A 16,632-nucleotide genomic window follows, 5' to 3' on the forward strand; every position below is an offset into this window, starting at 1 on the left:
ACTGGAATTTGAATGTAAACAAACAGGGTCAGCACCTTTAGTATGGAACAACATCATACATTGAGTGACTGAGAAACAATAATGAGTAACCAAGCTTGATAATACACAGTAAATAAAAAATCAAAGTTAAGTCTACAGAAAAAATAAGAAAAAAAATGTCCATAGATGAACGACTTACCAACATAACGGGATACCCCCTTTTTGGGCATTTTTTAATAACTGAATTAGCCATGCTAAATGATCAGAATTACAACATTTATTCACCCTGAAAAATGGTGAAAAAATTAGCTATTAATCAGAAGTAAAATATTGAATGTCCGTGTCTAATGACTATTAACTAGTTCATCTTTGTCAATACTGAATAGAGGATGATGCTATGTCCAAATTTATTAGATTGCAAGTACATATATACTTACATAACATGTTAAATGATAAAAAAAAATATACAATATAGATGGCTTATTATTTTTTTTACTTCAACAGTTCTTATAATCAACATGATGCAGGCACAAAGAGAAAAACAGCCTTTTTTCAAGCCACTGTCTAATCTTTCTACAAATGAAATGACTAGCCCAAGTAGTCTGTATGAAGTGAGTAGCAATCAAAACATCTATCCTACCAAAATAGAAGGTATATTTTTATGATAAGTGTGTTTCAGATCTCCCGACTGACTCTATTGGTAACTTTCGGTGTGATCCAATAAAAAAAGCACTTCTCTTGATTATCATATCCCAAAATTGCTGTGATCCTTAAAAGCTCATTTACTGGCATGTCACAAAATCATCTAGTCTAACTTGCACTATAAATGTAAAAGCTTTTATGGGACTGTGAATAATATTAAACAACTTATAACTACAAATGTAGTGTGCTTGCAGTTCAATTGATGAAATATGCAACCAATGTTAAACCTGATATGAAAAAGTACATGACAGTTTCACATTCAAAAACATTTAAAAAACTGTTAAAAGAGCTTTATGAAGAGATCGGTTATAGAAAAAATTATTAAAAATCAAATTGTTTGAAAATGCAATAGCAAAAAAATGACTGATCTTATAAAATTACTTAAGTATTTTTTATCTCTTTTTTTTAAAGTAATATACATGTATGTTTCTATTTTGCAGTCGGCTGTCAGACAGAAAACTAACCAGACAACATTCCATATAAATAGACAGAAAGGTAGCTTACAAGACAGAGTTTTTTTTTAAGTGCCTTTATATATTGTAACTTAAAAAGAACTCAAACTGCAATTTGATCAAATGTTTTAGCCATTGCTATTGTGATACCCAAAAACTCACTGAATAAGCACAGTAAACCAATATTCTTTTAACTAATTTTCACAAATTAAGAACTTTAGGTCACCGTACAGCCTTCAACAATGAGCAAACCCCATATCACATAGTCAGCAAAAGGCCCTGAAAGACAAATGTTATGTTCCTTTCGGTCATTTGAATCTTGACGAGATTTGGTATTTATGCATCAAACTATCAGGGTTTTGGCTTTATATGTGTTGCTGGTGCAGGTAGGCCAAGAGGTCTTTACAATGTGGCTTTCATTTTGTTTACCGTTGTATTTGATTTTAAAGATTTGTACATTATTGATAAAGTGTATACTATTTACTGTATGTTCTATTGCATGACTACAAAACTTATATGTTGGCTTCTGTCAAATTAACTATCAATCACAAAAACGTTTTATTGGCGTCTTTGGTATATTTTCTCCTATGTTTGTTTGATTTGTCAAGTCAGATGTGTTGTATGTCTTTGATGTATACTGTATACTTACACAGTTTTGGCTGCTAGATCCCAATTTTGTCAATATAACCAAACTATATACATTTCAATGACTCTAACAAGTGGGAAGTTAAGCTAGCTATAAAACCATGTTTAACCCATCATTTTCATGAAAAACTGATGTACCAAGTTAGGAAATTGACAGTTGTTTTCTATTTATTCCGTTTGAATCCCTCAGAATTTTTACCCATTCATACAGGTGAAAAATTACCCCAAAAAAATCAACCTGTTTATTTGTCCCTCCATGCATACTAGCTGTTTTAACTTAAAATGTTTTCCCTCAATAACTGTGTAGTTGAAAGTAGTTCTAGCTGTTTACTTGAAAAATGTAGCTGTTGAGATAAATTTTGTTAACAGTTTCTATTGCCTTTATGCATTAACTTGATTTTTAAGTGCAGATAGTGATCGAGTTTACCTTGTACTCAATATGTCCATCATATTTGATATGATACATACAGTAGCTAGGAGTTAATTGATATGAACCTTTGGTGAAATTGAGCTTTGAATTAATAGATATTTAGGTTTGACATTTGTATATTTTAGAAAATGAGTCTACAAAACAAGACCAGACAGTTGGGACTGAAAAGCTTTCATCCTTACATGCAAAGTTACATCAAGAAGCTGATCGAATACGCAAATGGAAAGTGCAGACTGAAATTGAAATCAGACAAAAGGTATTTATCTTATAATTCATAAAAACATTTAAGAATTACATACTATTACTATTAGTTGATCATAGCGTCCTGATTTTTGTTTCAGGTTTCATGCTGTATGTGAGTATGATATACTCAGTGTTCTCCCCAGGATTTTTTTAAGGCGCAAAATTCAAGGGCGCGTAACTCTTTTTTTAGAGTGAACTTTTGTGATCTGAAGCAATCAGTCATTAATCCATGACATGCAATATGAATTATAATGATTTGTGTTATGTGTTTGAGAATGCAGAGTATTTAATAATGAATTACAAGAATATATATATATATATATATATATGAAATAAATTGATTTTAAACACAAAAGTTATTTATAAGTCAAAATATAAATATTCATCTCTGTACTCTCTGCTCCTTCTACAATGTTCTAGGGATAATGTTTCAAGATAGTGTTATTTTGTTGGACAGTCTGTTCCTCAATTTTGTCTTTATCCTCTTTAGGGTTGAAAACCCCCTCTCACAATAACTTTTGGTTATACCCCCTTTAACATTTGTAAGCCATGGAAACTCAGTCAGCCACTTGTCATTGAAACCAGAAACATGGTGCTTGCTGTTATCACTTGCTAAAACTTTAGCTAGGTTGGGATTAGGAGAAGCAATGACATCTGCTTATACTGACAGTGAAGAGGAAGGTGTATATTCCCCTTTTCATTAGAATTTAAGTCATTAGGCTGAGAGAAAAAAAACTTCTACTTCCATCATCTGCCTTTTGCTTAGAAGTCACCCTTTTGTTATTTGCAGAGAACATGTTCATTCAGAATTAATAAAATCGAATATGGTTAAGATATTTGATCATATTTGGCATACAACTTTTTAAAACAAAAATATGTTAATGAACAGCTGACAAGTTTCCGTAGTTTTACATTACACTTCCGTGTGTATTATTGTTAAACCTATCTCTGCAGGTACATTTTGTAGATATAAACGAAACTTTGCAAGTTTTTTAAAGTTAAGACCATTGAAATTATCAACTAGTGACATTATATAGAAGCTGCAGCAATTCCGTACCCGTGTTGATTGTCACATATTTCCCGACGAACGAAATTTTACGATCGATGTTCAATGATCATTTTTATTTCTAAAAACACGACAGTTTGAGACAATTTACCTTGCAAGTAACATTTTTTCACTTTATATTAAAATAAATCACTTCTCTTTATCTTTAATCAAATTTTATGTTATTTTTTTCAATTACAAATACTCTCATTCATAATTTTCATCGTAAATATCTTTAGCAATGTGTATTCAAATTTATCACGTGTATTCATCACGTTCATTGGTCGTGTTAAAATAGATTCTTCTTCTCGACCAATGAAAAAATTCGTTATTTAAATGGTCAAGTGATCACACACACAATGCGTAAATACAATGTATTTGCGATCTATTTCTTCAATTTCTGCACTGAAGTTTTTATTTTTTTAAATTTTCTTCTTATCTTCTTGATGATCATGTACGCTATTACATGATAACATAGTCCGATAAGGCTGAGCATGGAAGTAATATTTAGAAGGAATAACAACGTTGTCACTTCAAAGGTTTCATCTGCGTTACCGCCCATCTTTCAATAACTTGTTAATTGGTTCAATATCTGGCATGGAAGTTGATTCTCCGCATGTGATCGATCAAATCACTGACACTTATCGGTCATTTTCGTGTTCACGGAGAACTACGAACAGACAAGTTTTTGTCGTTTATACGAGCGAAGTAACCCGAATATATATATAGTTCATTCGTTACATTCCGTTGATGTACGCTGCCGAAAGAGTCATTCGTTCAATTTTTATTTTAGTCCAATTTTTGCCTATTTTTGGTTAGTTTGATCATAATAGTTTAAACCGACAGCTATCACATAGAAAATTGGAGAACAAGATTGTGTCATTTCAATTTTAATATTTACAGACAGTTAAGAAAACATTTCCGTAAGTTAAGAAGATGATTGTAAAAAAAATACGTTTGAACCCCCTTTATTTAATATGAAAAATCTAAATCCTTCGTGTATTTATAGTCAATTAAAATATTCACAATTCTAAACGGTTCTATCCTTCAATTTAAGGTCTTGATACATAAACCAAGGATTTGTATAGTAAGATCTAACTATACAAATCCTTGCATAAACTAGTAAGATCTAACTATACAAATCCTTGCATAAACTAATTTGTGTAAAAATGAATTTACCGTAAGACAGATAGATTCAAGCCCATTTCGTCGGTTTGTTATAATTTTTGCTGTATAGCTTATTATATTAATACAAGCATTCCACAATAATATATATTTACGAAAATATTATCCCCATTTTAGTTTCAATAATGCAATCAATGACATTTATGACATATACATAAATTTAGAATACTTGAAAGTAAATATTCTTTTATTCAATCTCGATTAACTTTGCACATTTCAACAGTAAAAAAATCTATGCCTACATTTGCCTACACTATTTTGTTAAACATCATGTGAAACCTGATCGATTCAACGGTATTTATCTGTTTAACTCGGGATCCGCTTTTAACCGGAAAATACTTTTAGAACAGTTTAAAACAAAAGGTAAAAAGCAAAAATATGCTAAATTAAATACAATTTTCCATGTTAAACTGCTGTAGTTTGAACAATTCTCGTCCGTTTTTCAAGTTTTTTACATCATACGACTTAATCTGAAGGCAGAGGTTTTATATGATACAGCGCCACCTTCTTATTAATAAACCTCGGATTTCACACAGGTACTTTAAAATTACCGGACTCGATAAAACCACGTGACTGATAAGAAATTCCAGATGCCATTTTACAACCGCGGTAACGCAGATAGTAACCAAAGGGGTCTTACCGCTGAGACTATAATTGGATGAAATCGTATGACTTTAGTACAGAGCTCAGCATGCTATAAATACATGCTAATTAGTCGTTGTTATTCCTTCTAAATATTACTTCCATGGGCTGAGATAAGCGTGGCTCAAGTAAAACTAATTATCAGTTATTGCGTAACACTGACCGACCTCTCAGCGGTGATCAGCAACTAGACAATTTTAACCAACATTTATAATGAAATTGTGAAAATTAACACGCTGCGGGATCAAGTATTAAGGGACAGCGGAGAATTAAGACGCTGCGGGATCTTCGAAATATTATGAAGGCGCTGCGGCACCGCAGCGTCATATCGGTCTGGGGAGAACACTGATACTGTGATGTTTTTAAATTCATAGCTCATTAACTTGCTGTTAAGGGAATACTTAAATATTCTTACATATAATACCCATATATGACCATGTATGAACTTTTCATCTAAAACATTTCTCTCAGGAACTGGGGATCAGAGCATTCTGGAATATCTAGTATCTGGCTTCATGTCAGCAATGGTAAACCATATTTTGCATTTTCACATGCATTGCTCATCATCATGTTTATTAAATATATATAGAAGGGTTATCATTAGTGAGCAAAATCATTTATTTCAACTCCTTTAACACTAATTAAATTAGGTACATGTACAATAGATTCTAAAATTCATAGAAAGCAAACAAGAAAGAAACTTGTTTATAAGAACTAACAATGTCATTTTCAAATTGAAGCTGTGCCCTTTGCCGTTTATGTTAAAGTTTACATGTATTGATATATAGAATTGAGAATGATAATCGGTAATATATCAAAGAAGAGAGAACAACCAGACCAAAGACCAGACAAATGTTATATGTCAGTGTGTATGGTCAGATTATGTTTCTGTGTGTAAGAGAGAGTTGTTCCCCTTTTGCCAGTATTTTGTATTTTTGTTTGCGACGTCATCTTTGTCTGATTAAAATGTAGAAATGGAAGCAGATGTGTTTTTTTCTGTCCGTAGCTGAAGGCCACCAATGAGTTTTCAACGCAGCTAGAAAATCCTGCACCCAGAGGTTGGGCTCACTGCTGGCCCCAAAATAAAAATGGGTACTAGTTCAGTGAAAATTTATGTTATACAAAACTCCAAAACATATAAATGAACTAAAATTTAAAAAAAACATACAAGACTAACAATGGCCAGAGGCTCCTGACTTGGGGCAGTGGCAAAAATGTGGCAGGGATAATCATGTTTTGTGAGAACTCCCCCCTCCCCCATACATCTAGCCAATGTAGATTAAAGAAACACACAGCAATGCACACAGTAAAACTCAGTTCAAAAGAAGTCTGAGTCTGATATAAGAAACTAACCAAAATGACTATGCTACATAAATTATCAAAGGACTACTTAGCAATTACTGACATGGCAGCTCCAGACCTCAATTAAACTGATTGAAAATCAAGGACAATCCCTCCTGTTAGGTGCTTACCAACTGTACATCTAAGAAACTTTTCCATAAAGAGGTTTCCAACATCTACATGATTTTTTTGGTATTTAAGCTCATTTTTTTCTGCTTAAATGAGTGAAAACTTAACACTTTGGGTTGAAAAATCCATATACAGTAAATCTATCTATGGATATAGACATAAGATTATAATAACACTTGTAATATTTCAGGACAAGAAGATCCAGGAAGCCACACAGACAGTAGAATCTCTTAGAAAATCAGTTCTTGAACTGCAGGTATACCTTATATGAAGAGAAACTTTCCAGCAACAATAACATGACTGTTCATTTAGATATTGATTGGTTTCAAGTATTTCATGAGCTTACTGTCTCATATACATGCACCTACATATCAAACCTATAAATATAGCATTCATACTAGTATACATAGGTATACCATCTTTCCAAGCAGCTATATAAATAATTATATACTGAATTACAACCTTGGATTGAGAAGAAAGGGAAAGGATTATTTTGATGAATAGAGATATGTAACAGTTTATACGGATAAAGGTGTAAGGTGCCAACCCTTGCTGGTAGTGTAACTGATGGTGCCTTAAACAGCTTGATTTCGATTCTATTGCAATGCTTTTACTTTGAAATTGCAAAATAGCAGTTCTAATACTGTTGAGCTGGATTCAAAGACTTATATATAAAAGAATAATAAGAAATACAAGGTCAACAAATATTTTGAATAACAAATATCCTTCATCATTATTGGTTTCAGACTGTCAAGTGGTGACTTAATTTTTCATTGGAAATCCTATAATTATTTACTGAACATTATTAGGGGAAGAGATCAACTTTAGTATTCCTGAGAGTCACATACATTTAGTTTTAACAAGAATACTCTGTAATGTACTATCACTGTGTATCTAGAATGTAATAAAAATACAGATGTTTGCTGTTACAAAAACAAATGGGATGTATCTTTCATTGTAAATTGCACATGTTGATGTAATTTACCATTTCCATTTCTTACATTTGTCTTCAGCTACAGAATGAAAGTTTAAGTTTGAAATTGCAAGAAGAAATGGGAAGTAGAGAAGACATTATGCAAAGGTTATTATGATATTTCTTATAGTTCTGACCCATCTAATACCATAGTGTATTGAACCACCTTAGTTGTCTAGTGATAGCTTGCTTGCTTTGAGTGAAGGAGATTGTATAAAGGGGTTTGTCCTTAGCCATATTTGAAAATTGGAATTATCTATTTCTCTGCGCAGCATTAAACATTTTGAAGTGAGTACAAACACTGATTACTGTTTCCTTGTATACTAGCAAATAGCAAAGGACAAGGTACAATAAGGTTTGTTTTTGGCCCCCCTATTTTCTTATTTTTCAAATTCTGTTTTGGAAAGCTACTTATTATGTTAAAACATTCCCTGATGTTTGAAGTTGTTTGGATGAACTTCAAAACCACAAATTTTCGCAACTGGGTGAGGTGAGGGGGGTTAACTTTCTGTTATTATTCAAATATTGTAATTATTATTCATTTTGCAGGTGATTTTACAACAAATTGTTATTTTTTTAGTGCCTGCACCAACGTGACCCAGGAATTTTTTTATTCCAATGTCATAAGAACTGTTTTTGCCGTCTAAATTGCCATAATTTTTTCTGGGTCACGTAGGCGCACGCTATTAAATTTTAAAAAAATGGCCAAAAATCGTAATTTTTCCTTCTTTTAGCGTTTTTGATGCACCTTTAACCCCCTAACCTCACCAATTTTCTGAAATTAATGGGTTTGAAGTTCATCCAAACAAACTTCAAACCTAAGGGAATATTTTAACGTGATAAGTAGCTTTCCAAAGCAAAATTTAGAAAATGAGAAAATAGGGGACCAAAAACGGGCCTTATTGTACCTTGTTCTTTGGACCAGCTTGTTAGTTCAGTACATTTCTGGATGTATATTCACTTTATATTAACTACACAGCATGAATCAAACAGAAACCCAAGAAAAAACAATTTCTACAATTAATGAACTTGGTGAGATTTTTTCACCAAAGCAGTTGATGTACTGTGTTTTGGAGTGGTTTAGTTCTCATCAACTTCTCACTTTATTTAACCTTTTTAACCTTTTCAAGTTTTTGATTTGAGCGTCACTGAAGACTCTTGTATATGGCGTGTCTGGCATACAAACTTTCAATCCTTGTCTATGATGAGTTTATTTATAATGATTGATTGTAACTTGCTGAATGTTGATTTAATTGGTAGTTGTAAACCAATTTCATTTATATCTCTGCTGTGAAATATAGATGAAACAATTGACTATAACTAGATGTGACAGGTTGACATTAACACCTAAGTGAAGCTCCTGTATGCTGAATTTTAAGAGCCTTAATTATTATTTAATGCCCAATCCCACCTCCAATTGCATACAAACACCTGCACACTCAACCAGCAGTTGTCTGCCTCTTCCTTTATTAAAGTAGCATATTGTTATTTTTTATTTGCATTCATCTTTTCATAATTCTTTCAGGATAAATGCTACAAGAGATATGTGTAATCTCCTAAAGGAACATGGTGCAAGGACAGAAGAGAGATTATTAAAATGTAAGAATTTTATGGCTGACAGGATGTAGTAAAATGGTCAATGATTTTAGAGAGTAGGATAGTTTGTAATCATAATAACTATGATATTTCTTAAAGTTTTTGTATTTTTATACCACCGCTTTAAGCTTGTCATCCTTGGAATTTCACGTTATTTCCAAAATATTACTAACTAAATGAACACTTATTGAACAGATTTTTCTTAAGAGGCTTTTACAGGCAAAATTTGTCTAGGAAGGTTTGATGGCACTTCATAAAATAATAAATGTATGTGGGTGGTGAAATTTGGATCAGCTCACATTTATTAAATAAATTGTGGTGTGTATTAAATAAAAGCCTTTTAACCCTCCTGTACATTTTTTTTCCCTAGAATAGCCCTAATCAATTTTTGTAATGAGGATTTTTTTTTAAGGTGAAACAGAAAGAACTGTATTAAAAGGCTTGGAGAAAGACCATTTAAAACAGTTTGAGGTATGTAATGATGAACCCTTATTTATCTGATATAAACATAAAGCCATTTTTAGTTTTCTGACTATATCATATTTTATATTTCATAAATGCTTTACTAACTTTTCAACATCTTTCAGTTAGCCAATTATAATTAAAACATCCTTTTGTACATCTTTTCAGAAGAAATAATAACTTTATTTCTGTGATAGTCATTTGAGATAAAAAGATTAGTTTTTTGTGGAAGGTTAATACTAAAACAAACAAACACAAAAAATATTTTGGGAGAACGGTTTATACTGAATTTTAACCTCACAGTTGGTTGTTGCCCACAACGTATTGTAAACTATTGGTCAACTGTTTTTTTTTTGTAAAAAAAGGTTTTTTTTTTATTTTTCAGGGATTATCAAGACAGTTTTCAGAGTTAGAAATAACAGCAAATGAAAACCGTGATCATTTGACAAATTTATGTAAGTTTTATATATTTGATAAAACTATTTTTTAGATTTTTATGCATAATTTTTCAATACAATGAACAACTGTACCACATCTTCCTGTATCTATCTATATACATATAGGCTAAATAGTTAGTAAATGAATATGCAATTTTCTTGTAGGAAGACACAATTTTCTTCAGTAATCTGACAGAATTGTTTATAACCATAAAAAAAAACCTGTGTCTATATAATAACTATTACACAAAGTCTTTTTATCAGTGTTATACTTGGGAAAATGTAAAAACTTCTCTAGAAGCTCTCTTGATCTCACATGAAAAAGGTCCTATCAGTAGTTTCAAATAATGCCACCAAAGGGAAAAAAGGGAAGATAACAAAAGTTTCAAATTGTCTTTTGATTGTGGAGAAGCTTCTTTGCAAAGTTTTTGGTGTCCAAAAAAAAACTTATTAAAGATCACTTCTTCAAATTTCCTTGTAGGCTTAACAAAATTATAAGACTTGAAAATTTTAGTCCAAATATAGTCTATATCATCCCTAGTCCATTTAAACGGATGTGTGTAGATAATTTTGCATAATAATGTTTTGTAGTAAATGTTGAAAGACAAGAAAAAGTATCAATGGAAAACGAATTGAAAGGAAATGTAGCTAAAGCTGAGCTTAAGGTAACACATATATCCCATATAGATCCATTATTATGAAAAATAGCCATGTCAAAAATACATTTGTTTATGAATAAAATGCAAGCAAAAAAGGTTGCTTCATATTGACTATCCACATATCATGCCTTTAAAAAGATTTCTTTTCTTTTTTCTCATCCCATCAGAGTTAAACAACACTTGATGATTGAAACATTTGAAGACTTTTCTAAATATTATTCGCATTGGCGTTGCACACATTTGCCGGGGTCATTTCTTATACAATTGCTAGTTTATATTATTAAAATTCTAGTTAAAATTAAATATATATTTGATCAGAATAATTCAGATATGTTCTTGTCATCTAAATAAATTTCACTAACTTGCCATCATTCATTTCCTTATTTGTGTAACAACTGTAACTTTGTATTGCTGCTTGAAACAGCAAGGTTCCAACCTACAGTCAACAAACCAAAATACGGTCCAGCTATATGACATCTGTTTTTAAGTTGTTTCATATCTTGGAGAATTATTGAATATTGTTGTATGCTCTTTTTAAATAAGGATTTAAAGGAAAATCTTGAATTCTGAATTTGACTGCAAAACTTTTTTATGAATATGTAACATTTTGAGAAAGCCCTCAACAATACTTGTCTTTACAAATTTTATGTATTGCTTGTTTTGATCTGAGTCTTACAGTAAATACACATTGATGTTGTCCATGACTCAATATTGTCTTTTCTTCTCTAGTTAAACCATTTAGAAAATCAGTGTGAAGAGAAAGACATAGAAATCAGAGATGTTAGAGCTGATCTCAGAAAAAATGAAGAAAAAATGCATGAAATTATGTGTCATTTAGGTTAGTATGAAAAAATTTAAAAAAAATGATGATTATATTGGAGATAAAAAAAAAACAAAAAAAATATTTTTTCCTTATTCCATCTATAATTTGGTTTACATCCAGCTATTTACAGAATTACAATAAAAAGTACAACACACTTATTACAAAATTGTCATACTTTGTATTTTAAGATGATTTAAAGAAAAATAAGTTCATGAACAAAAAGACAAGAAGTTGCTGAATATGAGAAGAAAGCTTGTATTTCTTACTTACAAGAAATAAAAATGAGTAAACCTAATTTGTTTCATGATGAAAACAACAAAAAAGAAAAGATTACAATGTATTATTGAAATTAAATCTTGTATTATATATATTTATTACATTGGTTGCAATGAATTACATTGATTTCCCAGTTAGATAAAAACCGATAATTTCACATGTGAAATAAACGTGGTTATTTCACTCTCTGACGTCATACAATAAAAAGGTGTTGTCAAGACGTCGATAACGTCGGATCAAAACAAATTGTTAATGCGTAGGAAAAAGATATAGTTCCTTACATTTTCTACATTAATTTCATAAAAAAAAAAAGCCATTTGCCAATGTAATAAAAAGAATAACTAATCGCCGTATTTGAATATAAAAAATAAGACAACTTATGACCGAATGCCGCTATGGATTAAACTCGTGCTGCGCACTCTTTTAATCCATGCGTCAATCGATCACGCGATGTCTTATTTTGATATTCAAATACAGCGATTAGTTATACTATAAATATCAAATTTTCCAACATTTTTTTGAATATTGTTAAAAAAGTTATTACAATATCAAAGATGTGTAGTTGTTTATGTCAAAATATGAGTCAATCATTTAAATCACAGAAGATTGTTGACATTGAGCATCAGAAGCTTTTTTTCATGTTATCTTTTTAAATTGCAGAAAATTGTAGGATCAAATTAACAACATTGCAAGAAGATTTTAATAAAAAAGAGAGTCTACTATGTAATTCTGATGATGAACTGACAAGAAGCAAGGTTTGATATTTATGTAGAATTGCTGTTTTTAGGCAGCCAATTTTGTCTTATGTGATCACCCCAGATTCCAAGATGGGGCAGAATTGTTAATTTTTGGCATACACTCTTAAACTTTTTTAATCATCACATTTAACATGTAATTTGACCAAATATGTAGAGAAGCAAAGACAAGCTACCCAAATTTTAAATAAATACAATTGCATACTGTAAATTCAGAAATTATTGCGTGCATTTATTATTGCGATGTGCCGACCACAGGCAAAAATGCGAGGTTTAATTATTGCGACTTGCCGATTAAAAAAAAATTTTTTTTATGCTGAACATTATTGTAAATCACAGATGTTCACATGTCTTTTCGCAAAATAAAGCTTTGTTCAAATTTATACATTTAGTTACCTTCCGTATGTTTTCTGTGATTGAATACACAATTCTTAACTGATGTAACTTGTAAAGGGGATCTAGAAACTAAGATGCATTACTAGAACTTATGTGTTGTGCATGCCGACTTTGGGGATCTAGAAACTTAATTGAACATCGACCACGTGCAGAAGATTAGTGTAGAACGAGGCCGGCTTGGGTAATTATAGGATATTTTTAACTTCAAAAGAAAATAAATTACAATATTAAAAGTTGATAATCGCAATCACCCGTAGTAAATTATGTTTGGCTTCTTAGTCCTTTTATGCATACAAGCGAAGTTGAGAAAAATAAAATTCATCATAAAGGCTTGGCTTGTGGTATATTGTTAAAAATAAATTTAATTACACATCTTATAAATTAGCTTTGATTAGCAAAGACTCATTTGGTTATAAATAGGAATGATATTTTTTTTACGCCATTAAGTAAAAAAATGTCAATGTGGAAGTTTGTCACAAAGAAACGCTCCCCTGACGATATCGTCTTGAGGTTGCCCAATCCTGATAACGCTACCAACAAAGATGCAGCTGATAAAATTAAAGCTGCTAACACTGAAATTGTCAACTCTCTTGCTACTGATGAGTCAACTACCAGCACAAAACGGGGGGTCAAGAGAAAAGCCAGCAACAACCACTACACACCAGAGACCCGTGCTAAAATAGCTAAATACGCCACTGAACATGGCAATGTTGCCGCTGCCCGCAAATTTAGCAAAGACCTCCAACTTGACATTAAAGAAAGTGCAGTAAGAGCCATGAAAAAGAAATATCTTGTACACTCAAAAGAATCCAACCACCAACCTGTCAATGCGTTGACACCAGAAAAACGTGGTAGACCGCTACTACTTGGTGATTTAGACAAAGATGTAGCAGCCCACATACGCAGCATCAGAGAAGCCGGTGGCATCGTAAACCAAGCTATCGTTATTGCAACAGCCCGTGGTCTAGTCAAACACAAAAACCCAACACTACTCAGTGAAGCTGGTGGGTCGATTCATATCACCAAGACATGGGCCGTATCCTTCCTAAAAAGACTCGGGTACGTCAAGCGAAAGGGTACCAAAGCAGCCAGAAAACTACCAGTTGACTTTGAGCACCAAAAAAGTGAATTTCATCGTATCATCAACGAGACCGTTACAAAGTACCAAGTGCCTCCACAACTTATCTTCAACTTTGACCAGACCGGGTTGAAGATCGTCCCTGTATCTAACTGGACATTAGAGATGGAGGGCTCAAAGCAAGTTGATATCATCGGTTTAGAAGATAAACGTGAGATAACAGGTTTGCTAGGTAGCACATCAGATGGTTGCCTCTTACCACCTCAGATTTTATACCAAGGTAAAACAGACCAGTGCTATGCTAAATATCCGTTTCCCTCCGACTGGGACGTTTTCCACACAGAGAGCCACTGGAGTAATGAACAGAGTATGGTACGATACATTGAGACTGTGCTTGTGCCGTATACCGACAAAGTTAAAGAAGAGTTAGACCTGCCGATACGACAGCAGTCAATTGCCATATTTGATGTTTTCCGTGCACACAGGTGTCAAGAAGTCCTAGATGCTTTGTCTAAAGCTCGAATTCAACATGTTTTCGTACCCGCGGGTTGTACTGGGGAACTTCAGCCAATGGATCTCAGCGTGAATGGTGAGCTCAAAGCTGCCATGAAAAACGAATTCACGAACTGGTACGCAGATATGGTTGCTGAAGATCTTAAAGATTCATCCACCATCAACAAGGTTGACTTAAGACTTTCTGTTCTCAAGCCGTTACATGCTAAGTGGTTGAGTAAAGTGTTCCACGACTTGAAGTCAAAGAAAGACATTATCTTGCTAGGTTGGAAAAAGTCTGGTATAAGTGACTGTATAAAGTGTTAAATTGTATTTTTAATGAACTACATGTAGTGTTGAACTTGTGCTCAATGAACAATATAATAGTAGCTTGTGCTTTATGAACAATATTATCTTCTGATGATCTTTGTTATTTTGTTATTTATTATTTATTTATTGTAATAAATTGTATTATATAACTTGTTTTTATTTCTAAGTTTCAAGAGGTTTACTTATACTGAAAATACACATGCTCCACTGAACAATTACAAACAATATTAACAAAATAAAATAACATCGTAATTTGTCACTTTATATAATAATTGAACAGCATTCAAAAGTAATTACTAGTACTAGTATCCCATTCATAAAAGTTCCCGGCAATATTGTTCAATCATAAACATATTACAGACACATTACCAATTAAAAGTCGAAGTGTTATAAAAATGTCACCTGGCTTCACTGATTACACAGATTAGCGGAAATAAGTTGTAAAAACATATTACCCTTAAATGCCCCAGGTGAAAGGTTAAACACATCACACCACTGAACAAAGGGAGATAAATCAATCACAAATTGACATTGGAAAAATGAAAGTAAGAATGCGAGGTTTAATTATTGCGATCGTCCGACGCTCGCATTATTCGCATTAATAAAAACCTCGCAATAATTTCTGAATTTACAGTATATTGTTACATCAATCCAAATACCCTGTATCATCTAAATATATGTTTTAACAACTTTACAAGGTGTATGGCAATACCCGTCTTTGAGTGATTGATTCATACATGTATAATATGTCAGCCAAATTCCAATTTTAAAATATAACTCTTATATAAAACATGTTGCATGTGGTTATAAAATCTATGGTTAATCCTTTTGATACTGCAAGTACATATTTTGATGACATTTTATTACATAACTGCATTCTTGCAACAATGCACTTGTAGTTGTGCTATAGTTCACCTGTTTCACTAGTCACTTCATTTTCAATTTTAGAAACATTGCAGTATTTTAGAAATACAAATAAAAGAGTTATCTGAAAGTCTGGAAAAAATACAAAATGAAAAAGAACTTTTGGAAAAGGAATACAAAGACTCTGAAAATACTTTGAACACACAGATGGAGTGCTTCACAACTGAATTAGAAGCATGTAATATGGAGTTAAAGACAGAAAAAGAGAGGTAAATATAAAAGATTTTTTGAATATGAACAGTGCAGCATGTACAATGAAGCCAAATATAGAGAAAATGAAGATTCTTCACAAATAAAGTGTTTTACTGAAATGATGTAATTTGTGAATATTTGCCATAAGTTTACAATAAATACAGGAATGCACTAATTGATCACTTTTATAAAACATTTTCTTGAAATGAATACGATTAATTAATTTTCAAATCTTAAAAAAACTTAAGTTGTTCCAGAAATACTATGTCCGTTAATGCATTGGTAATATTCTAACTAATTAGTTTATATTCCACTTAGTGGCATTATGTTCTTCAGTCTGTGCTTCTGTCCGTCTGTCTGTCCCACTTCAGGTTAAAGTTTATGGTCAAAGTAGTTTTTGATGAAGTTACAGTCCAATCAACTGGAAACTTAGTACACATGTTCCC

At 32.1% G+C, this 16,632-nt stretch overlaps 1 protein-coding gene across 3 annotated transcripts in view; it reads left to right on the top strand.

The window, feature by feature from the left end:
* The window catches only part of LOC143048122 (uncharacterized), a 47,724-nt gene that overhangs the window by 1,667 nt on the left and 29,425 nt on the right, over window positions 1-16,632 (top strand). For all 3 annotated transcript variants that reach the window (XM_076221599.1, XM_076221601.1, XM_076221600.1), the window contains exons 2-13: window positions 484-590; window positions 1,122-1,176; window positions 2,334-2,464; window positions 6,984-7,049; window positions 7,807-7,874; window positions 9,292-9,365; window positions 9,775-9,833; window positions 10,210-10,279; window positions 10,853-10,926; window positions 11,650-11,758; window positions 12,680-12,774; window positions 16,019-16,203. In XM_076221599.1, the coding sequence (XP_076077714.1) occupies window positions 498-590; window positions 1,122-1,176; window positions 2,334-2,464; window positions 6,984-7,049; window positions 7,807-7,874; window positions 9,292-9,365; window positions 9,775-9,833; window positions 10,210-10,279; window positions 10,853-10,926; window positions 11,650-11,758; window positions 12,680-12,774; window positions 16,019-16,203 (1,079 nt within the window). In that variant the 5' untranslated portion in view covers window positions 484-497. The remainder of the gene's footprint in view (window positions 1-483; window positions 591-1,121; window positions 1,177-2,333; window positions 2,465-6,983; window positions 7,050-7,806; window positions 7,875-9,291; window positions 9,366-9,774; window positions 9,834-10,209; window positions 10,280-10,852; window positions 10,927-11,649; window positions 11,759-12,679; window positions 12,775-16,018; window positions 16,204-16,632) is intronic.

Source organism: Mytilus galloprovincialis, chromosome 10 (assembly GCF_965363235.1).
Source record: "Mytilus galloprovincialis chromosome 10, xbMytGall1.hap1.1, whole genome shotgun sequence".
NCBI classification, from domain to species: Eukaryota; Metazoa; Mollusca; class Bivalvia; order Mytilida; family Mytilidae; genus Mytilus; species Mytilus galloprovincialis.